The sequence below is a fragment of the Gracilinanus agilis genome, chromosome 4, assembly GCF_016433145.1.
Source record: "Gracilinanus agilis isolate LMUSP501 chromosome 4, AgileGrace, whole genome shotgun sequence".
Taxonomy (NCBI): domain Eukaryota; kingdom Metazoa; phylum Chordata; class Mammalia; order Didelphimorphia; family Didelphidae; genus Gracilinanus; species Gracilinanus agilis.
Genome location: NC_058133.1, coordinates 202,813,504 through 202,837,085, shown reverse-complemented (window position 1 = coordinate 202,837,085; position 23,582 = coordinate 202,813,504). Strand labels below are relative to the sequence as shown.

General features: G+C 39.4%; 1 protein-coding gene across 4 annotated transcripts in view; it reads right to left on the bottom strand.

Annotated features, from left to right (window-relative positions):
* Positions 1-22,769, bottom strand: part of MAPT (microtubule associated protein tau) — a 92,545-nt gene extending 69,776 nt beyond the window's left edge. For 2 of the 4 annotated variants that reach the window (XM_044676998.1, XM_044676997.1), the window contains exons 1-3: positions 22,588-22,769; positions 7,952-8,035; positions 4,848-4,928 (exon numbers count right to left, since the gene is read on the bottom strand). In XM_044676998.1, the coding sequence (XP_044532933.1) occupies positions 4,848-4,928; positions 7,952-8,035; positions 22,588-22,756 (334 nt within the window). In that variant the 5' untranslated portion in view covers positions 22,757-22,769. The remainder of the gene's footprint in view (positions 1-4,847; positions 4,929-7,951; positions 8,036-22,587) is intronic. The other 2 variants (XM_044676999.1, XM_044677001.1) reach the window with 1 other exon arrangement.
* Between the last annotated feature and the right edge of the window lie 813 nt (positions 22,770-23,582).

Genomic DNA, 23,582 nt, shown 5'->3' with positions numbered 1-23,582 from the left:
CTTCCTTCCTTCCTTCCTTCCTTCCTTCCTTCCTTCCTTCCTTCCTTCCTTCCTTCCTTCCTTCCTTTCCTTCTAGAGTTAAGTGACTTGCTTGGGTTACACAGTTAAGTGTCTGAAGCCACATTTGAACCCAGATCCTCCCAACTTCAAGTCTGGCTTTCTATCCACTGTTGCCCCAAACACTTAGATTTCATTAAGGCATTTTGGCAAAAACCTTTCATATTTTGTGGAAAAGTTGGAAAAATGTAAAAAATATTGGAAAAAAAGATGGAAAAATGAAAAAAAATCTAGCTGATAGAACTATATATTATATAGGCTTGTAGCTGGATGAATAAATGGATTGAAATAACAGTGATTAATGGATTAATATCAACCCAGAGAGAACTTTCTAGTGTTCTGTCTAGGTCAACATTTAAACGAATGAATTAGATTAAGACATAATTGGGTAGGGGCAGCTGGGTAGCTCAGTGGAGTGAGAGTCAGGCCTAGAGACAGGAGGTCCTAGGTTCAAACCCGGCCTCAGCCACTTCCCAGCTGTGTGACCCTGGGCAAGTCACTTGACCCCCATTGCCCACCCTTACCAATCTTCCACCTATGAGACAATACACTGAAGTACAAGGGTTTAAAAAAAAAAAAGACGTAATTGGGAGACTTCCAGTATGGAAGATGATATAATGATTGCTTCTTGCTCCTCCCTATGGATCTCTCCAGTGAATGAACATGAAAAAGGGCACCAGATGAAAAATAATCAATAAAACCAAAGGGAAATACTGGTAAGCTCTTTGATCCAGTCCAAGATGGCCCAAGACAAGGGCCAGAAGCCTGAAGGAACTCTGAGCAAGGGTCTTCTAGGGGGGCCTGAAGTCTGTAAATGGGACCAGGCATGGTTGGGAGAAGCAAACTAGATTTACCTACCACAAGCATAACTGGGGTGTTAGCCAACTGGAGAGAGGAAAACTTCTGGGAGGCTGATCTCGCTTCCTCCTTACTGTTGGAGTTATTCCCTTCACAGATGCCACCAAGGTCTAAATGATAACACTCACTGATTGCATTACAATTGACAGTGGGAGCTGAAGGATGCTTTGCTGGCTATTTACATAAGTTTCATAGTTCACCATAGCTAGATACACTTCAAACTTTTTTCCAACCCTTGCCTTTTATTTCTTATTAGTATTAATCTTATTACCTTACTGATACTAATATACTGATACTAATATCAGTTCTAAGTCAGAAGAATGGCAAGGGCTAGCCCATCGGGTCACACAGCTAGTAAATGTCAGAGGCTAGATTTGAATTGAGAGCCTCTCGACTTCAGGTGTGACACTCTATCTATATTTTACCTAGCTGCTCCTTCAAACTCTTAAAAATTTTTTTTTAAAAATCCTAACCTTCTGTCTTAGAACCAATACGATGTATTGTGGTTTTAAGGCAGAAGAATGGTGAAGGCTAGGCAATGGGGGTTAAGTGACTTGCCCAGGGTCACCCAGCTGGGAAGTGCCTGATGTCAGATTTGAACCCAGAATCTCCCCTCCCTGGGTCTGACTCTCAATCCACTGAGACACCCAGCTGCTCCCCAAACTCTTGATAATGATGAAACTAACATCAGAAATTCCTATCTTATCAACTAAAATAATTACGTAGTAAGCTCTAGTAACTGTAGTAGTAGTAGTAGTAGTAGTAGTAGTAGTAGAAGAAGAAGAAGAAGAAGAAGAAGAAGAAGAGAAGAAGAAGAAGAAGAAGAAGAAGAAGAAGAAGAAGAAGAAGAAGAAGAAGAAGAAGAAGAAGAAGAAGAATAGTAGTAGTAGTAGTAGCTAGCACTTTAAGGTTTGTATAACCCTTTACAAATATACACTGTGCCACCAACCACCTTTCTTAGAAAAAGAAGACGTGACACATTTATTCCTGGTCATGTCTCTGCTATGTGAATGGAGTAGAGAACCCTACAGCATCTTCAAATATAGACTATGTGGGCAAATCTTTATGATACTCATCAAAGATTTATTAAGGTCTTATTATGACCAGCAATTGCACTAAACACTCAGGATATAAGGACAAGAACAAAAATAGTCCTGCCTTCAAGGAACGGATATTCTAATGGGATAGATAACAGAATCACTTAGGGAAGAGGACTGCCTTGCACCAGTGAGGGTTCAGTTGAGATGATTTTTGTTCAGTAGTTTCAGTCATATCTGTCTTCTTGGTGACACCATTTGGGATTTTCTTGGCAAAGACATTGGCGTTTTTGCCATTTCCTTCTCCAGCTCATTTTACAGATGAAGAAGCCGAGGAAAACAGAGGTGAGTGTTTTGCTCAGAGTCACCTAGCTAGGAAGTGTCTGAAACCAGATTTGAACTCAGGAAGATGAGCCTGACACCAGACCTGGTACTCTTCTTCCTGCTGCACCAACTAGCTGCCCTCCATTTGAAATTAGAAAATCTAAATTTATTGTGGACCCGGAAAGTCAGTTCAGTTTGGTAACTTCTACCTTCTTTCAGCTACATCTGAGTAGTAGTGGAGGTGCAGATGGTGAAAGTAATAAAAAAAAATTGGCATCTGACAAGGCACAAGTGATGAACAAACAAGGCGGCAAGGGATTCAAGAGTATAGAACAGCGGTTCTAAAGAGCACAGAGATGAACTGGTTCCTTGGCACATAGGAATTGAAGTGATTTACCTGGTTTAGTTGAGCCTAAGAAGGGAGGAGACTTATATAATCAGGGCAAAGGGATGGCCAGGGAAAATACCAAGGGGTGGAGGGATTGGAGATCATGATAAAGATGAAGGTTTATAACTATGAAAGATGTAGCTATTCTAAGCAATACAATGATCTAAGACAATTCTCAAGGTCTTATGACAAAGAAATCATAATATGCCCAAGAGGAAGGACTGATGGAGTGTGAATGAAGATTGAAGTATACTATTTTTCATTGTATTTATATGTTTTTATTTTGGGGTTTTGCACGTATATGAGTATTCTCTCACAACTTGGCAATATGTTTTGCATGATCATATGTGCAAAACCCAGATAAAATTGCTTACCATCTCAGGAAGGAGGGAAGGAGAAATTTAGATCTTATAATTTTGTTAAAATTAGTATGATATGGGGGCAGCTGGGTAGCTCAGTGGAGTGAGAGTCAGGCCTAGAGACCAGAGGTCCTAGGTTCAAACCCGGCCTCAGCCACTTCCCAGCTGTGTGACCCTGGGCAAGTCACTTGACCCCCATTGCCCACCCTTACCAATCTTCCACCTATGAGACAATACACCGAAGTACAAGGGTTAAAAAAAAATTAGTATGATATATAATATATAATATTACATTAACTATAATACTACATACATATAACATACCTAAAATAGTGTTATATGTAATTGGGAAAATAATTTTTTTAAAAGATGAAGGTTTAGAAATATTGGAAGGCAGAGAGGTATGAAATGATAAAAGACTCTGACCTAATAAAGAAGCTCAGAGTTTTTAAAACTTTGGGAAGGGGAACCCTTAGAGATGTCAGTAAGAACAAGGATAGGACCATCCATCCCCCTGTGTAGCTGAGGAGGAGCAGAGGAATTGATTATGGCAGCAAAGTGGCTTGAGAAACTAGGAAGTTAAGGTATTTGAGCTAACAGCACATATATTATAGTTTCCTAGTATATAAAGAGTGGAGAGGGAAATTGGGAACTAGACACTTAACTCCATTGCTGAATCTGTAGTGCTTTATCCACTGACTTTATGAAAAGCAGCAAAATAATAATAAAAAGAGGAATAATAGTAGCCTAAATATAGAAAGTACTTTAAGGTTTAAAAAGTCTTTTCTTCATAACACTCCCTCCACTAGGAGCCTTTGCTCTAGAAGCTACAAAGTAAAATTATATGGAAGTCTAGAAGTCATGAATTTCAGCCAAGCTAAGTAATAGGGTTGGTTGCATCAAGAGTAGATGGCAGGGGCAGCTAGGTAGCACAGTGGACAGAAAGACAGGCCTGGAGTCAGGAGGACCTGGGTTCAAATTTGGCCTCAGATACTTCCTCGCTGGGTAACCCAGGACAAGTTGCTTAATCCTGATGGCTTAGCCCTTACTGCTCTTCTGTCTTAGAATGGATACCAAGACAGAAGGTTAGGGTTTAAAAAAAAAAAAAGGGTAGATGGTAGCCCATCTGACGCAAACCCCCCATCGCTGTGCGTGTGACAGGTTCCATCCTGTACTGTCTGGTCAGTGCATTCCTGTATGGGGTGCCAAAAGGCCTTGGACACTGATGTTGGATGATGTTTCTCAACATGTTCTTCAATTACAGCGGGCAACATACATCGTGAAAAGCCATGCACACGGTATTGGCAGGCCAGTCAATTGCTGAGTGCTTGTAACAGAGCTTTTGAAGAAAGGGTGATGGAGCCCGGGCCCAAGCCTCAGAGCCGTTGCCATGGGATGGATGGCCCACAAGGCGATGGAAGCCAGAAGTTATGCCATAGCCATGATGGGGAATGGCTGATGGTGAGAGAGTTGGCTATTCCTGGTGACTAAGACTGTCTAGGGAAGGTCACAGTGACGGGTCACATGAAGAAGGCTTACACAGCTGTTTTGAGTCTGAGTGTCACTCAGGGACCAAAGGTGTGTGGGCTCAGTGAAGCAGGGTTTCATCAGGCTAACACTACAACTGTCACATCCACACTTTCTGAGTAATTCTTCCAATAGCATCCCCTGGAGAGGAGCAGAAAAGAGAAACTGAGGTACAGCTGGGCTGAACCTTCCCTTTGCCCAGCGTGGATGCTGCTCTAGCTCCCATATTAAGGAGAACCCCTTAGCCAGGCTCTTATGGCACCAGTGGGTCTCCTGTTGGAGTCTCAGAGTCCTCACCTGTAGTTCCTTCAGGTATCTCCACCTGGGCTGCAGGCTGATCTTCATGTTCCTGCTCATCCACTAAAGGTGCTGTCACATCTGGAAGGCACCAAGAGTCAGCTTTAAGAGGTGCCAGGGAGATGCCAACAGGCTCCATCTTGCCATGGGAGGCATGGCAGGAAAAAGGGGGGGAGGCAAAACTGAGGTGACTCGATCACATGCAAAAGCAATGGTTAAAAAAAGCAAAAACCAGAGCAACAAGCTACTTGGAGGTCTAGCACTTAGCAGGAAGGAAGCAATACAGTATTCTGGCCATGCAATGGCAGCCAAACAAACACACAGCCTATTGGCAATGGAAACCAGGGACAGACAGATTGTCAAAGCTATACACAAGGTCTTCCTCCAGAGAGTGGTCCTGGGCAACTTATAAAAAAAAATGTTGAAGATAAGATGATGGTTAATCACTGTCTTATCCCTAGGACAGTGTGGGAACCTCCTTTTGGGGGGATATTTAACAACAGAGGGATGCAGTTAATTTGTGTGGCACAGTATGAAGTAAGATACTTCTTAACATGGATGACAAAAGGAAATAATTGATGCCCAGAATTGGCGCCAACCCTCTTGCTGAGATGGAGCTAATGAATACTCTCCACACAGCTTGCCAATTTGAAATTTCATTTCTCTATCCTCATTCTGCCACCTCAGAAAGACCCTGTGATGTTCAGAGCCTTCTTACAAAGGAAGAGAATTATCAGCCTTTGAAAGTTTTCCAAGTTGGGATGCTGAAGAATTCCATGTTAATTATTAGCCTCCTGATTGTAGCTCTGGGCTTTCAAACAGAGGTTGAAGGGCAATATTGTTTCCCTATATTCTTGCTGCTGGGGAAGGAAATGGCAAATCACTCCAGTATCTTTGCCAAGAAAGCCCCAAATGAGATCATGAAAAGTTGGACACGACTCAACATCAAATATCCTTGCTACTCTTGGGTCTGGATCAGAGCTTTCAGAGAATCTTTGAGGAGAAAGGGCCATCCTCTTTTCACTTCTCAGAAATCTGTGATATGTAGAAAACTCTTGAGGTTCTGTGTAAGAATTAGTTTAAAAAACCCCAAAATGTCTTGATGGCATCTTGGATGTGACATTACATGTTCTAAAGTCTAGAGAAAAGTAAGAAGCCAAGAGATCCAAGATCAGTCTTAAGGGATACTGAACAACAAATGAGTGTTACTGCTGAAATTCTCAGGAGAATGTCTTGATTTTATATTTGTTCTGAGTCAACTTGTACTATTAAGTTCCAACTATGTCTCCCTGACAAGACTGAGCTCCTTAAGGACAAGGAGGATGAGAGGCAGCTTAATTTGTAGGCAGCTAGGCAATTGTGCTGGAGTTAGAAAGACCTGAATTTCCAATAATCTCTCAGACATGAGAGAGATTATGTAAAGTCCTTTAGCTTAGGGCTTTTGATTTAACCATTAGCTTAAACCTTAGTTTAAATAAAGTAGCCACACAAATGTAAGCTAAGAGTGTAAATGCAAAGTAAGCTGGGCTTTGAGTTAGGAGACCAGGTTCACCCTCTGACTCTGATATTTGCCAGCTAAATAGTCATCAGGAAGTTACTTCACTCCTCTCAGCCTTGGGTTCCTTATCTATAAAATAATACTTAAACTATCCACTTCATTGTAAGAAAAGCACTTTGTAAATCTCAAAGAGCTAAAGAAAGGGATATTCACAATATGTTCTTTATATTATATTTTAGTTATATTTGGTATCTTCTCAGGTCGAAGTAGCTAGATGGATCAGCAGATAGTGCCAGGTCTAGAGTAGGGAGAACCTGGGTTTAAATCCAGCCTTAGACAAGTGCTAGCTGTGTGACCCTGGGCAAATCACTTAATCTCTGTTTACCTTAATCCACTAGAAAAAGGGGCAAGCTATTTCAGTTGTCATCGTTGTTCGTGCTTCATTTTCAGAGGACCACATCATGGGGTAATGTCTTGACTCTTGAGTGAATTGGATTTAGGTGAGGCAGAATGGCACCATGTCCTCAGCTTCATCTCACTTTCAGAGTCATTGAAGTCCAGCAAGAAGACCTAATGTTGAGACGAGTGGCACTGGGCCAGGATGTCCTTGGCATCTTCAATGTCTCAGTCTCTAAGTACTCCATAGCATGTGCTTCAGCCGCCTTCGTGGCCTTTGGGACAAATTGTTCTCATCTACCCATTCTGCCAGGAGGAATCTTCATGTGCTTGCGGTAGATGTCCCCCTCATCATTGCCAGGTTTGAGGCTTGTTGGTTACCTTCAACCAGCTCATGTGCTGAGATGATTTTACCAGGATACAGCCACTGTGCATGGTACAGCTTCTTGGAACCACTGGTAAGAATTAGGTAAAAGGTGCACATCAAAGGTAGATGGGCAATGTTACCTTTGCCAAAACCCCATGGGTGATGCTGTGAAGAGTCAGACACAACTGAATACCTGAACGATGTCCAAAGGATATCAAAGAATCACAGAATCTCAGAATTTAAAGAGACCACAAGAGTCTAATTTCATCGATACCTGAGCAAAAATCCCTTCTAGAATATCCTTGGCCCGAAAGGAACATTGGCCGCTCTGAACCATTCCAGGGAGAAAAGAAAACAACTAAAATGGGAGGAAAAGATGATCTGAGAATCTAAAAACATAGAAGATGCCTTGCAAGGACCTAAAAGTCCTTAAAAGTCTGAGGAGCAAGACTAGAAGCTGGGAGGTCCAGGCTATGCTGCCTAGGGGAATGGAGGACTCACATTTGATGGCGGAACATTGGAAAGGAGAGCAGGTTATTCATGAAGGAGATCTACAGAGAGGGGAGCTTCCGAAAGGCTCTGCATCCTCTGCCTCCAAAGGACAGATCTAAGAGAGAGCTGCCACTGTGACAAGGGAGTAGTTGGTGAATGGAAGAGAGCTCCACGTGGTTCTAAAACCTTCTCAAGGCCCATCCCTGGAAACCTTAAAAAACATCCCTTTGCTCTAAATGTCAATTTAGTCAGAAAAGGATGAAATGGATTGGTTTTAAGCATTGCAAAATAAAGGCAAGGAACATGGCCAAGCACTGGGTGGAGGGTGCGAGGAAAGAAGCAAGTCCCCACCTTCTGTAGTTGGAGTGCTCTTAGCAGATGTTTCAGAGACCTGTTCATCCGATCCATCATCGGCTGGGGTGTGTTGAGAATATCCTGTAACATACATCAGGAACCCTTCAGAACAACCGCCCCTCCTCCCGCCTATGCCACAAGGACTTTCAGTTCTTGGCGGTGGCTGTTTATGTGTGTGTGAAGATTTTAGAATATGACAATCACCACATATCTCATGCAAGTGGATGAAATGCTTAAGTACAACAAAATCCTGAAAAGAAAAGCCCAGCTGTGATATTGCAGGACTCACCTGTAAATCGGAAGCCCGATGTCAGGATGTCTAAGAAAAGGCAAGAGAAACGGGGGTCTAGTGAGGGCAGCCAGAACAATCAGCAAATTCACATGGTGCTTCCTGTTGGGCTTCTCTTAATACTTCTTATTCCAAAGCTAACTGTTCAAGTAAAAACTTCTGCCTTAATTGATGGTCCAAGTCCAAGTCTATGTATTTATGTATTGAGCCTGACTCCTGATAGTAAGACCAACAGGGGATATGAAAATATGACTTCACTTGCCAATAGTCCTAAAATCACAAAGCTCCTCATTTTATAGATGAGGAACCTGGAGTAGTTAGCCCAGATAGACAAAGCTTTAGTAGCTTTCCAGGCCTTAAAAGTACTATATCAGTGGTTCTCAGACTTTTTAAGAGTGAAAGATACCTTCGTTTTTTTTTAACAAAACTTTGGTAGACTCGTAGTAAAATTTTTCTGAAATTACTTTTTTTAATGTCCATTAACAGGCAACAAAGTTAATTAAAAAATAAAATACAAAACCAAACAGGGTGATTCATAGTTCCTTGAATGATTTGAGAAATAGGATTTGAAAATACTGAGAAATGTTTGAAAATACATATAAATGGCAGTTATTATTATTGTTGTTGTTGTTATTAGTCTTAGAAACTCTCCAGGTAGTGATCTATTTGGAGTTTCATTATAAGGAGCTCCTTATACCACTGAGATTAGAGGTCTAATATACATGATTTATTTTGCTTTTTTTTCAGTGGGGTTCAGATAGAAAAAGTCTTGGAACAAGTCACTTATCCTGCTACTTCTTTATATTTGCTCTTCTGAGGTCTATTGTATAGGTTGATCAATTTACTGCCTTTTTTTTTTTTAAACTGAAGAATAGCATTGGGAATTAAGTTTAGCTTCTATAGGCCTCCTGAAAGCTGTTTGGGGAGTAGTTGTGGACAGGAATAAGGTGAGCTGCACCTTGTCCTATTTTCACAGGCTTTTGACTTCTATGAAGTCTCTACAGAGCAGCAATGTGATACAGGGGATAGAATGCTGGGCCTGGAGTCAGGAAGAGCTGAGTTCAAATCCAGCCTCAGACACTTACTAGCTGTGTGACCTCATAGCTATTTGCCTCAGTTTCCTCATCCATCAAATGAATCAATCAAATTAAAAGGAAATGGTAAACCCTTCTAGTATCTTTGCCAAGAAAACTCCAAATAAGTTCATAAAGTCAGACATGACTGAAAATAAAAAACAATTATGGGATTCACGGGATTAGAGCTCTATATTTTCGAAGCTCTTCATTCTTTGCAGTTTGGAGACTTTATAGTCTTTTTGTATGGGAACATCTGTTAAAAATGTTGCAATAATATTGCATTAAAAGTCCAAAAGGGAGTTACTCAAATCCTAAATAAGGCAGAAGATGTTACTTTAATAAAATACTAGCTTTGAGAATAGAAGGCTAAACAGAAACCCAATGTTCAAATTTGCCAACTGCAAATAAATAACTGTAGACATCAACTCATTTAAGTAATGGAAGCCTGATAAAGCAGAAGAAATGAGAGTAGCTGGTTCCTTTCCCTGGAAGGCGATTCTCAGCTTTTACAGATACAGGGTATATTTCTGAAATGTATTATGTTTCTGTTTAGCCTTTAAGTCTGAGTTCTTCATATTTTTTTTCCAATGGAGAATCATTAACTGTGAAAAGTGTTTTGGGATGCTTGGTAGAAAGAGGCTAAATTAATATATTTTGTTGTTATTTTCACCCCTACCATAAGGCAAGTTATGTTGGGGGTCACTGAAGTTAGCAAATCACCCCCTTGAATGTTTCCCGTCCTGCCAATGTGAATCAGCATCAGCAGCTTCATCTAGTTCTCCACAAGCATCCCAGCCCTATGTAAGTCAAAGTTATAAAGAGAAGAGGAATTTAATTTAATGAGAGCAGAGAACTCTGCACTAGGCACCGTGGGGAGACACAATGTAATTAGAAGACATGACTCCTTGCCCTTAAGAAGCTCGCCATCTGATAGGGAGAGACAAGAAACACACATAAAAAAACAGACACAGAGACAACGGAAACATTAGCAGCAGCATATACCACTCACGCCTGGGGGAGTTTATCTCTACCTAATCCACAGAGGTGCAGTTCTGTCTGCATAGAGGAGCTCTGGGGGTCAGGTGCTGAGGGATCTCCCTGGAAAGGCAGAGAGCACCTGATCCTGAAAGGATGAGCTACAGGAGAAGAGCAAACAGAAGGAGGAAGCATGGTAGCAGCAAGTCTCAAGGGTATGGAGTGGGATGGGATGGAGAAGAGGAAATGGTGACATGTAAGGAGGACAAGGAACATGGAGGGGAGACCTAAGCAAGGGACTCCAGTGGGGGGCACTTTGAGTGTGTGTGTGTGTGTATGTGTGTGTGTGTGTGTGTGTGTGTGTTTGTACCTATGTGGGAATATATATGAGAACATAAAAATTTTAGACGAATTATTTATTTCTAAAAGCTAAAAAATTAATCTCTCATAGCACGCTTGTTTTTTAGCATACAGCCTCATCATTTTGGGTAAAAACTGCTCCAGGTCCATGGTTGCTAACTCCCGTCCTAGACCAACTTCCTTTTTTAACAAATAGGGAAATTCAGATCCATAGAGAGAAGGTGCTTTACCAAGGTCACCTGGTATCACAAAGATACTTGATAATGTCATCCTGTCTCATTAATGCAATTATGTGCTTTAAGCATCCACTGATCAGTCCTGAAGCTAATGCCGTGGATTAGTCTCCTGCCATGAGGCATTTGGTCTTGACATCTGGGACTGGCTGTCCCTCGTGGTTACTTGATGCTAAAGATGATAAAGGCAAAATTGCTCTTTCTTTCCTTCTCCTTCCTCCTTTGCATCCAATGTACTCATCATTCCATGGGTTAACCCACTGCGCCATGGGCATTCTGAGAAAGGAGACTACAACTAGACTTTTAATTTGCTTCTGCCCTTCACTTCACCTAGAGTCAGTTTTGCTTCTTCTGGATACTTCTCTACTTGCTCCTTTCACTGAAATCCTCCATCAGTGGTTCTCAAATTTTTTAGTCTTAGGATCTCTTTTTTAGCCTGTGAAAATTATTGAGGGCTACCTATAATGAGCTTTCATTTATATGAGTTATATCCAGGGGTGTTCTGGAGGCAGCTCAAAATAGCTTAACCAAATGTTAAGTTTTACACATCATAAATCAAATGCTACAAATCTTGGTTTGAGTTATTGTTTTGTGGATTGTTTAAACTTAAGAAAATGATGGAGAGAATTCTGCTAATTATGTAGACTAACTCTCCAAGTATACAAAAATTCACCTCCCCCAAGTCAGTTATGATTAAATTAAAGAATTTATTTTATTAAATTAAATAAATAAAATAAAATTAAACATTTACCATCTGTATATATTTGTAGTTACCATATTAGAAATAAGACTGATAGAATTTACAAATATTTGTTAATTCAGTTAAAAATAATAATAAACCCACATTAAATTCTGACATAACATTTTAATGAAAATAATTATTTTCCAAAACAAAAAAATATTTGTGAGAAGAATGGCATTGGTTTACATGTTTTTGCAAATCTCTTTAATGTCTGGCTTATTAGAGAACAATTGGATTCCTGTATCTACTTCTGCATTCAATCTGTTCTAATATGTTATTTTGGTTGAAGAATGTGAAGAAAATCTGGCTTCACAAAGATGTATTTGGGAAATGGAAGAATACTTTAACAGGTAAAAATTCTAGTATTATGAAAATAATTACCTTGAGGACCCTCTAAAAGGGTCTTGAGAAATCCCCCCCCCCCACTCACCATAAATACACATGGGTCCACAGACTACATTTTGAGACCTAATGCCTTAGATCATGGTCTCATCATCATATGGACTTCAGTAACCTTAGTCACCCTTCAGCTGATCTTCACTGCCCATTACTCTGACCCCTACATGCTATCCTACCTCCTTAGAGCTCTGTTAATTATCTCTTGTATTATACATGGCTTCATAGTAGAGTTCCTAGTATCATATATGTAGAGCTGGAAAGGACTGAAAAGTCTTCTAATCCAACTGATGAGGACCCTCAAGGTGTACAGAGATGAAATGATGGGATTGGAATCCATTCTTTGAAAGGGGTGATTCTTGTACAAATTATCTCTCCCCTTTTCTGCCTCCCAGCAAAGGGCAGTTTGGTAGAACCAATTAACTGCCGTGTTTTCCATGATGCCTGATCACTATAGTTTTAAACTCCAAGTTCTTAATACCTGCATAAGAATATGTCTTGGCTTCTCCATATTTTGTGATTGCAAGCACAATCCATTACTCTCAGGAATATAACCGAGTCAATAGAGTTTGCTTTAGTACACTCACAGGCTTACACTCACTCCTAGTAAGACACCTTATGCTCTAGCCATTCCTCCTCAAACCCTTCCCATCAGGAACTCAAACACTTTGTGCCATGCAGCTTCCCAGCCATTTCTAAACTATGCCGTCAGGCACATAGCTCCTCCTGGTTGTGTTATCTTCCATGTGTGCAGCCTTACACTGCTCTCAGTGTCTTATCTTCCACTCTTAGAATGTAAATCCTCTGAGGCAGGAACCCTCTAGCTTATATTTGCATCTCTAGGGCTTGGCACAAAGTAAATGTTTAATAAATGATTTTTCATTCATTCATTTATTCATTCCTTCTCCTCTATTGCAATTTTTGTGTCCTGGAAGTTTATTCTCCACCATGGAATATGAGTAAGCATTTCACATGTGGGATTCAAAGAAGGAAAATAATAAAACCTTACGTTATTTCAGAAGCACAAGCATCTCTACAAGACCTTTGGTTCCTCACACGAAAGAATAATCCAAGGATAGTGTGCTGAAGCCGATTGACAAATTCTCTGATAGACGGAAAGTTTGAAGGCAGGAACTTAAAAACATTTTTTTTAAAAGCCTTTATCCTCTGTCTTAGAATCAATATTAAAGTATCAGTTCTGAGGGACATATAGAAAGAATGCTATCCACATCTAGAGAAAGAATTGTGGGAGTAGAAATGCAGAAGAAAATGTGATTTATCACTTGTTTCTATGGGTATGTGATTTAGGATTTTGGTTTTAAAAGATTGCTCTGTTTTGCAAAAATGGATAATATGGAAATGGGTTTGAGTAATAATAATAATAATAATAATAATAATAATGATGATGATGATGATGATGATGATGATGATGATGATAATAATAAAACCTAGTGGAATTGCTTGTCAACTCTGGGAGGGGGAAGGAGAAAACATGAATCATAGAACCATGGAAAAACTTTAAAAATTAAAAAAAAAAAGTATCTGTCCAGAAAAAAAAAATACTAAAGTATCAGTTCCAAGTTAGAAGAGAGGTAAGGGTTAGGCAAGTGGGGTTAAGTGATTTGCCCAGGGTCACAAAGCTGGAAAGTGGCTACAATCATAGTTGAATCCAGGACCTTTTGTCTTTAGGCCTATCTATCTATCTGAGCCATTTAACTGCCCCTTGTTTTTCATTTTTCCTGGAAGAGGACAAGGCAATTTCTCTAATACCTAGCATAGTTCTAAGAGGCACACAGGAGGTAGTTCATAAATCCTTTTGATGATCCTATTGCATTGTACTGTAGTTATTATTTTATTGTGTCCTCCACAGGACTACTATTAAAGAGTTAGCTATTTGGCGAATATTTGTTGAATGAATGAATGAATCCATTAAGAAAATGGTTCCTGGTGCTATCTAAAGAGCAGTATAGAAGGGGGAGAATCTGAAAGCCAGCGACAAGATGAGAGGTGGTGAGGCCCAGAAGACAGAACGCTAGCCTTGGCATAAGGAATAGCTGAGTGTGAATCCTGCCTCTTCTACTTACAAGTAGTGTGTCCAAGGGACAGTCACTTACCTTTCCGAGCCTCAATGTCCTCATCTTTAATATGAAAGTAGCTAGGTGGCACAGTGGGTAGAGAGTCTGAAAGTTAGGAAGACTCATTTCCCTGAATTCTCAGAAATTTACTAGCTGTGTGACTCTGGGCAAGTCACTTAACCCTATTTGCCTCAGTTTCCCATCTGTAAAATGACCTGGAGAAGGAAATGGCAAACCACTCCAATTATCTTTTGCCAAGAAAACCCCAAATGGGGTCATGAAGAATCAGACATAACTGATCTGACTCAACAATAAACCACTTCAGTATCTTTGCCAAGAAAACACTAAACGGAGTCAGAAAGAATCAGATACCACTGAAATGACTAAATCACAATAATAATCTCTGTACTACCTCCTCAAGGGGCTATTTTAATCTCATCATGAGATAATATATTTAAAGCACTTAAAAATAATTAATTTTTTTGTTACATTAAAATTCCCAAGTATCTTCTCCATCCCTTCCCTGTCTGCACTAAAGAAGGAATCATTTGACAGAAAGAGATATGCATATATAAAATCTCATCTTGCTTGTTTCTATTTATCAGTTCTTTCTTTTAAAGTACTTGACAAACAACCCTAAAGCAGGGGCTCTTAACTTGGGGTCTGTGAACTTGTTTTTAAAAACCAAAGTATGGGGGTGGGGCAGCTGGGTGGCTCAGTAGATTGTGAGTCAGGCCTTGAGATGGAGGTCTTGGGTTCAAATCTGACCTCAGGCACTTCCTGGCTATGTGACCCTGGGCAAGTCACTTAACCCCCATTGCCTAGCCCTTATCACTCTTCTGCCTGGGAACCAAGACACAGTATTGATTCTAAGATGGAAAGGAAGGGTTTAAAAAAAACAAAACACTGGTTTGTCCCGAAAGACTTTGTTTAGTTTAAAGAAGACTTTTGGGGCACTTATATTTTGATAATGATATTTCAAACTATTTAGTTTCTTTGGTAATCTGTATTGCATTGTATTTAAATTTCAATTATTAAATAAATTTATAATATATGAAATATAGACATATATTACATATTGTATATAAGATAGATAAAATAATTTTAAATATATATAATTTAAAATTAATTTTTATTTTAAAGTTTAATCAATTTAATTTAATTTATAATTTATATTATGTTTTATATGTAAATATATAATATCTGAATAATATAATTTATATTCATTTAAATTATAAATTAATTATAAAACAAAGTTAAATTAAAGTTAAATTATTTAATTTATTTAAATACTGTATTTTATTTAAAATTAATTTTATTTTACGCATTTAAAAATATTATTCTGAAAAGGGGCTAAAGGGTTCCAGAACACATATAGAGTATCCTTATATAAATGGTTGTCATTATCAATGTCATAGATCCAAACCTGAGGACCTAGAATGTGGAAAGAGAATATTTGTAAAAGGAACTGTGGAAANGGAGAAAGGAAAGGAGGGAGGGAGGGAAGGAGAGAGAAAGAGAGAGAGAGAGAGAGTGAGTGTGTGTTTTGGGGAAGGGGGAATTGCCTACACAATGGCAGAAATGGGCCTGTGAAACTGCCAAAATCTTCATGGATAAGAAATACCATCATGAGAAAATTCTTTGCCAAGTGCTATATGAAGGTAATAAAGGAAGAGAAGAATTCATTGGTGACCCTGGGGATCCCTAATGTTTCCTTCAAGTTTCAACTAAAACCTATTTTCTGTAAGAAGCCCTTTCTAGTACCATTAATGAATGCCTTCCTCCTCTGAGATTATCGTGTGTGTGTGTGTGTGTGTGTGTGTGTGTGTGTGTGTGTGTGTGTGTGTGTGTGTACTGTATAATTCTTAGAAGGAAATGTATGTTTTATAATCTATAATGTAAAGTTTAAATTCTTTTGAGAATAATTTCAGGATAAGGATCTTGCCATCTCCCCAGAATCCAGACAACGATGAACCTGTTTGGTGGAGGCACAAAAAGATGCCTAAAGACCCTTCACTGGACCATGAAGATCAAAATTGAACTTTGGGTGCAGTTGATTTGAACTATGGGGAGTTGAATGAGTTAAATGCATTTGTTTTGAATGTACACTACTATGCCAATAGGGGACTGCACCCAAATTGGTTTTTTGTCAATGCGACTAGTTTTATCCATTTGTTCATCTATTTCTTTTATCCCCCAAATTCCTGAAATTTAGAAGTTGTCTATGTTTACAGATCCAGCGAAGAAAAAGAGTCAACCTTTTTTTTTGCCCGATCTCAGGGGGAAATGTTTGTTTTGAATTCAGGGAAGTGCTATTTGGAAGTGTCTAGCAGACTCCCTATGGATATGTGGGGGCTTTGAGACTACATTTCCCATGATTCCAATGGGTTTCCGGTTTTGGGCGTGGGGACGTCAGACGCCCCCATGTATGGGGAGCTTAAAATTTGGAGGGCGGAGTTGAGACAGCTCTTGGGTTTCCTGGTTAGCTGGCTGGCGTAGGAGAGAAAGAGGATGGGCACCAGCGGTAAATTTAAAGGTAGTCAAGCACGGTCATAGATATTCACCAACAAGGCCATGGCTATTAAAATATAATTTCTCTTATACTATATGTCTTTATCATTTTTAATCGTAACAGTATTTGTGGTTCTTTTATGGAAATATTCTATTGCTAACTTTCTTACTATGTTATTTTAGGATATGTCCCTTTTCTTTGGACTACAAATGAACAAAACCATGGACAAAAAATGTAAACTAATATAATTATTATTACATCCTAGATACCTGCTAGAGCAGTTTTCAAGAAACCTTATAAAACATCCTCTGATTAAAAGATTTGCCCCAACACAACAAGAAGTAGATTTGTCACTTCTGTCCAAGAATCTCTCTCTATTTGCACATGTGGCTAAAATAAATTCTCACCATATTCTTTTGTACTGAGAATTCTACTATTGTAGAGGCAAGAGGATCATTTAAAATTCATTTAAAATTCATTCATCTTACCTGGAGAGGTAACATTAACTCATTAACACAATCACTAAACCAATTTTTTCTCCAGCATAGACCCTTTTAGCCTAGGGACAACCTCTTCTCAAAATGTTTTTTTTTTTTTAAATTCATAATCAAAGGAAATGTTAAATTTCAATTAGAGGATAATGAAAATAAAAATATAATTCTTTTTCCATTCAAGTGTATGTCTCCTCTGAAATCTATCCAAGGACCCCTCCCTTAGGGATCTGTATACACCCAGATAAGAACTCCCACACTAAAGCATTAGTTTGTATTGGGTTCTCAGATTCAGGGCTTCAAAAGGAGGGAGTTAAAATGGTGACACTGTCTTGATGGTCCTAGGAAGCAGCAGAGTACTGGTTGTCTGGAGGTGGGGAAGGGCCACTATGGCAAGGGACAAGGGGAGAAGTGAGCCCCAGCTGCCACAGGGAGAGGAAGTCCACTAAGACCAGGGACATAGTCATAGCCTCACTCCTACAGAAAGCAAGTAGTATGACTGCAAGGACACAGCAATCCCTCCTTCCCAGAGGAGCTCCTCTCTACTTGTCCCTCATTCTTAGACCTATCTTCCTAATTAGAAAGCAAACTAAAGAATTTTTATTAAGGATGTATCTTGGGAAAAGTGACATGATATCTTATTGCTTTACTAAAGCTTCAGGAGAATTAATTAACTGAATGAGTTAAATCTAAAGCCAGTCTGACCAAGACCATACAATAAGAATTATGTCTGGTACGTTCTGGGGTGCACAGGACAAAACTCACTAACTTCCTTGTTTTGCCCTGGGCTTGTCCTAGTGATATACTTATATGCTATATTGGTTAAATTCTGATATATACATATATATATATATGTTTTAAACATACAAGTCTCATGTCTCACATTTTATTGATGCTTTTTATTTAATTTTTTTGAGATTGGGTTTTCCTATTTTTTTTAATTAAAAAAATTTTGGGTTTTTTTTAGGGGTGGAGTTTCCCTATTTTACTCAAGATGGAAGGGCAGGGGGCACTCATGAGGGGATTTCACTGCTGATGGGCATGTTAGCTTTGCCTGCTCTTTTTCTGCCCTGGGTTATTCTTTCCTCCCTAGGCCCTGTGGTGATACTCCCTGTATTGGGGCCCAATAGAGTATGAAGGCCCATGGCTTTGGTTGTGTTTTAGTTCAGAACTCCAGAACTCAACTGATCTACCAGCCTCAGTGTCCCCTGCTTGCAGGGATTGCAGGTGTGTGCTACCATACCCACTTGATAAAGTGGATTGGTTTTTTTCTTTCCTGCTTTTAAATAGGATTTTTTCCTGTTATTTTCCCAAAATGATATTATCTTCCATCATTAATCAAAAACTACTGACTCAAGAACATTTTGCTAATCCCTGGACAGGCTTCCCCAGATGTAAAAAATAACTTATTCCTATCTACGGGAATGAACAACTTGTTTGAAGGATTTTATGATTTTGAGATTGAGGAATTTTATGTTCTAATCATTGAAAAAAAATTAAGTCATCTGAAAACATTCATTTTTCAGATATCATTTAAGAAATAATAAAAGGGCAGCTGCATAGCTCAATGGATTGAGAGCCAGGCCTGGAGATGGGAGGTCTTGGATTCAAATCTGACCTCAGACACTTCCTAGCTGTGTGACCCCGGGCAAGTCACTTAACCCCCATTGCCTAGTCCTTACCACTCTTCTTTTGCCTTGAAAACAATACATAGTATTGATTCTAGGATGGAAGGTAAGGGCTTAAAAAAGAAAAGAAAAGAAATAATGAGAACTGTACTCTCCAAATGTTAAATGCTTTTTAAGTGAGTACTAGTATGGCATTTAAAAAAAATATAGGGCACTACAACTTCTACCTGGCTATAAGAATACTTGTTATTCAATCAATTCATAAAAATTTATTAAATGCCTATTCAGCAGAATTCCTTTTGTTATGGGTCTAAATCTCTTGTCCTCCAGACCTGGCTGTAAGAGGGTCCCCCTCTAGGGAGGTTTCAGCATTGTCACCTGACAGGTGGAGGCAACTGTGGGAAGCTGGCAATGGAAGCAAAACCATGAACCCATACCAAGATGCCCCCTGAGCCATCCTTATGAATAAGAAAAGAGTGGAATAGAAGTTGGCCCATTCCTAATGCTTTGGAGCTGGCATTCTGGAGGATAACCCGATTCTCCCATAAAAATCTCTTTTTGTTTTTGCTAAGGACAGATCGGCCACTGGACTGACCCTAGGTGGCATTTCTCATTAAAGTCTATCTGGGCCTGGGATCCCCCTTGCCTCTCCAACCCACCCCTCAACCAGAAAAATTCAAGAAAAAAAAATGGTCCTGTGAGACTATGTATTTTTATGTATTTTATATGCTCTGTGTATTTTACATAAATGATCTGTTTCCTCCCATGCACAGCAAAGATTTAGCAGCCTTTATCCTAGCAGTAAATAAATACAACCTGGGGCAAATGAGAAATCCATGTGAGTAAAAGAATTCCTAGGAGCTCTGGTTGGTCTTTCCTGTGGAAGACAGATGAAGGTGGGCCCTGAACTCTTTGAGAGAAATCCTCTAAGATCAGTCTACTTCAGCCTGTATGTCCTTCAAAGGTACCATTTTCTTTATTAAAGCTCATCTTACTTCCTAGCTCCCACTGGCAGCCTTCTCTGATCAAGCTGGTGCAAAGGATTTTTTTTTTTGTTTTCTGTTTTTGTTTTGACTGAAAGCCCTAATAAGTAGATTTTATTTTTCTCCCCTTTCAGAATGTCTGCTCCCATTAAGAAGAGAACAAGTTACTAACAGGTTCAAGGCATGACTGGCTGTCCCAGTAAATTTTGTTTCTTCCAGGAAGCCTTATTTGAATAAGTACAGAAAAGACTGCTTAATTTCCAGCCTATTACCCCCTCATTCTTTTCTTGGGCCTTAATTACCATCTGCAATTATCTACAGTAGCCCATTCAATAAAATAGCACAAAAAAAGCTGGTTCCCCTTATTTCCTACTGAAAAAAACATATATATGTATATATATAGGATTTATTATTGGGGAAACTTTTTTTTTATTGTAAGTTTTTTTTATTGTACGCTATTGTAAGGATACAAGAAACTGAATCCTGAGAAGGATCAGGGGTGTATAAGCTGCCTTTTCAGTGAAATCAGTTCTGTGGAGCAGAAATCAATTCTCTTGGGCCAACTGGGAAGGAAGTCTAGGTTGGGTCTGTGAGGAGGGAGTTGGGGGTGGCAGGACGTACCAAAGTGTTTGCTTCACTGTTAGACAACCAAGTGAAGTAAAACCTCACTCATCTGAAATTGCTAAATTGGGGAGGGATAGAAGGCCAGACTAAAATAATGAAGGATCTAAATTACAACCCATCTCTGACCCTTTGGGATTTATATGGAAGAAAGCCTTGGAGGGTGCTAAAACTAATTAGCAGAGGAAGAAGCAAGAGCCAATGGGTAAGTTTCTAGGGGAGCACTTTTTACAATTTCAAATACATACAGAAGAGGCCAGATGGGGGCCTAATAGACACCACTTTAAGGAATATTAATATTAATAGGGCAGCTAGGTAGCACAGTGGATAGAGTACCAGGCTTGGAAGTCTAGAGGTTCTGGGTTCAAATGTGACTGAAGATGCTTCTTTACTGGAATAGTCACTTAACCCTAATTGCCTAGCCCTACCCACTTCTGTCTTAGAGTTGGAGAAAAGGGGAGAAAATTGATCATTTATATAAAATACATAGAAAGTAAGTTTTTAAAAAAGAATAATTAATGACAAATACAAATAGCACTTTTAAATTTGCAAAGCATTTATCACATTGAGCTCTCAACAACCCTGTGAGGTTGGTACTATAGTTATCCTTAGTTTGCAAATAGGAAAATTATGTCACATAATTAGTGTCTGAGGTGGGACTTGAACCAAGATCTTTCTGACTTCAAGGGCATCTCTCTACTCTGGCCACATGATATAATAAATATTTGTAATTAGCACAGGTTATTTTACATACTGGAGGCCTATTAGGCTGTAGGAGAGAGGAGGCCTTGGAGGCAGGAAAATCTCTGGTCAAGTCCTGTGTTTGCCATTAGAACGTGAGTACAGATTGTTTTAGTCTTACTCCTAGAATCATCAACACCTGGACTTAATAAAATGCTTGTTGACTGACAGATTGTCATAATTCTGGCCACTTAAATTTAGGCAGGTCAATCTCTTAGTGCCTCAGACAGCGTTCTAGGATTGAGTTGCAAATTAGGTGCAACTTTTAGAACTTCCTATATCAATAAAATTACAGGTTGTTTCAAATTAATTTACATGCCAGTAATGAAAACTGCCCTCAGCAGGGACCGGCAGAATGCTTTGCATACAGCAGTTATTCAATAAATGTTTTTTGAATGTAAGGCGATGAGGATAACTTATTTTCCTACCTGGGTTAAATAGATATCTTTTTTTTAAAATCCTTACTTTCTGTCTTAGTAACATCTCTAAGACAGAAGAGTGGTAAGAGCTAGGTGATAGGGGTTAAATGACTCGCTCATGGCCTCATAGCTAGGAAGTGTCCAAGGCCAGATTTAAAAGCATGTCTTTCCAACTGTAGGCCTGGAACTCTATCTATTCTTTTCAAGTCCCACTCCTCTCTCTCTATCTCTCTGTCTCTCTTTCACAAAAGCAAGCCTTAGACCCAGATCAGAATTATTAATTTAAACTACTGAGGTTTTACTATCCTTACAATTGGCAGCGATGAAACACAAGTTTCTTTTTAAAAATCAAATTGATATTATAGTATAAATTACTCTCCTCCTTCTATTCATCTCACTTTGAATCAGTTTAGATGGCTCTCCTCAGATTTCTCCGAAACCATCTCCTTCGTCACTTCTTATGGCACAGTGGTATTTTATTACATGCATACTGTATATCATAACTGATGCAGCCATTCCCCCCATTTAATGATCACTCTTCTCAGCTTCCAGTTCTTTGCCACTTCAGAAAGAGCTGCTATAAATATTTTTGTACATATGGATCTTTTCCCTCTTTCTTTAATTTCTGTGGGCTGTAGGCCTAGTAGTGGTATCACCAGGTCAAGGAATATGAACATGTGTGGGGCAGAGGTCCATCCTGCCTTCCAGAATGGCCGAACTAATTAATCCACAGCTCCATCAATAGTAGGTTAATGTCCCTGTTTTCCCACAGCATTTGACATTTTCCTTTTTTGTTACCATCACCAATACGATGGGTTTGAAGAGGAAAAGCAGTATGTATATTTATTATTACAAGGGTTTTGTTTTTCTTTTTTGGTGATGGTGGTGGGTGGTTGAGGAAGAATAAGTAAAAAGCAAAGAAAGTCAATGCTTATTAACAGAAAAAAAAAATTTTTTTTTAACTTAAAAAAAGTGTGGAAAACTGGAGGGTCGGGGAAGCCAGGCTGAAAGCTTTGGTGATTAGAAGAGCAAAGAAAAAGACAGATAATTTGTGCCACGAGGTCACAGAGATCTGCTTTCTCATTTACTGACCTTTCAAACCATGCCCGGAGTCATCCTCATTGTCCTGCAGCAGAGTATAGCCGCCTTGAGAAGCTAGGTCTTTCCTCTCTCCTCCTATCTGGAACGGTTCTCCAGAATGGATCTGCTGATTCCCAGTGTGATCTTCCATCATGTTGTAGCTTGACCTTTGCTCAGCCATTCTGTTTAGAGATTGGTCTGGAAAGAGAATGCAAGGTGGGATGGAGAGAGAAACAGCAAGTCACACCATGAGCCTTCAGTGGTACCTGAAGAAACCCTCCTGCTAATGTAGACACTCCCCGGGGGGGTAGGGGGGGGCGGGAAGGTGGGGACTGCTCTTCCACCCCAGGGGAACCCCCACCTGCAGGCCTCCTGCCTGCTCTCACTCTGGCACCGATGGTGGCCCTGCTCCTCTCTAAACGACCTGCTTTACTGTCTTCTCTCCTCTCTGAGACTAGCAGGGAATTAGTAATAATGACAGTAGGACCTCATTTTATGCAGTAGTACGTTCTAAGATCCTTTGCCTAAGTTGAAAATCACGCATAATAGGGAACCCTATTATTTATTTAACTTTTTTCTTTCCTTATTTTATTTTAATAACAAATTTCCACATAAGTTTTTCAAAATTATAAGATTCATGACGTTTTCTTCCCTTCTTCCTTCACCCCTCCTGGAGATGTCAAGCAATTCAGTCTGGGAACCTCATTATTTAATAAGTATTTCTTATACAAACATACTAGCATCACGACTCTTGTACTTTGGGACTGTTATTAATAATTAAATAGGGTTAATGGAATAAAGAGAAGCACTGTTCTGATGTGGACACAACTTGGTACAAGTGAGAAATCTGGACAAAGATTGATGCGACTCCTAGGTAAGTGGTACACAGTGGATAGAGTACCAGGCCTAGGTTCAAATCTGGACCAGAAATTTCCTAGCGGTGTGACCCTGGGTAAGTCACTATACCCATTGTTTAGTTCTTGTTGTTCTGTCTTAAAATAAGTTTT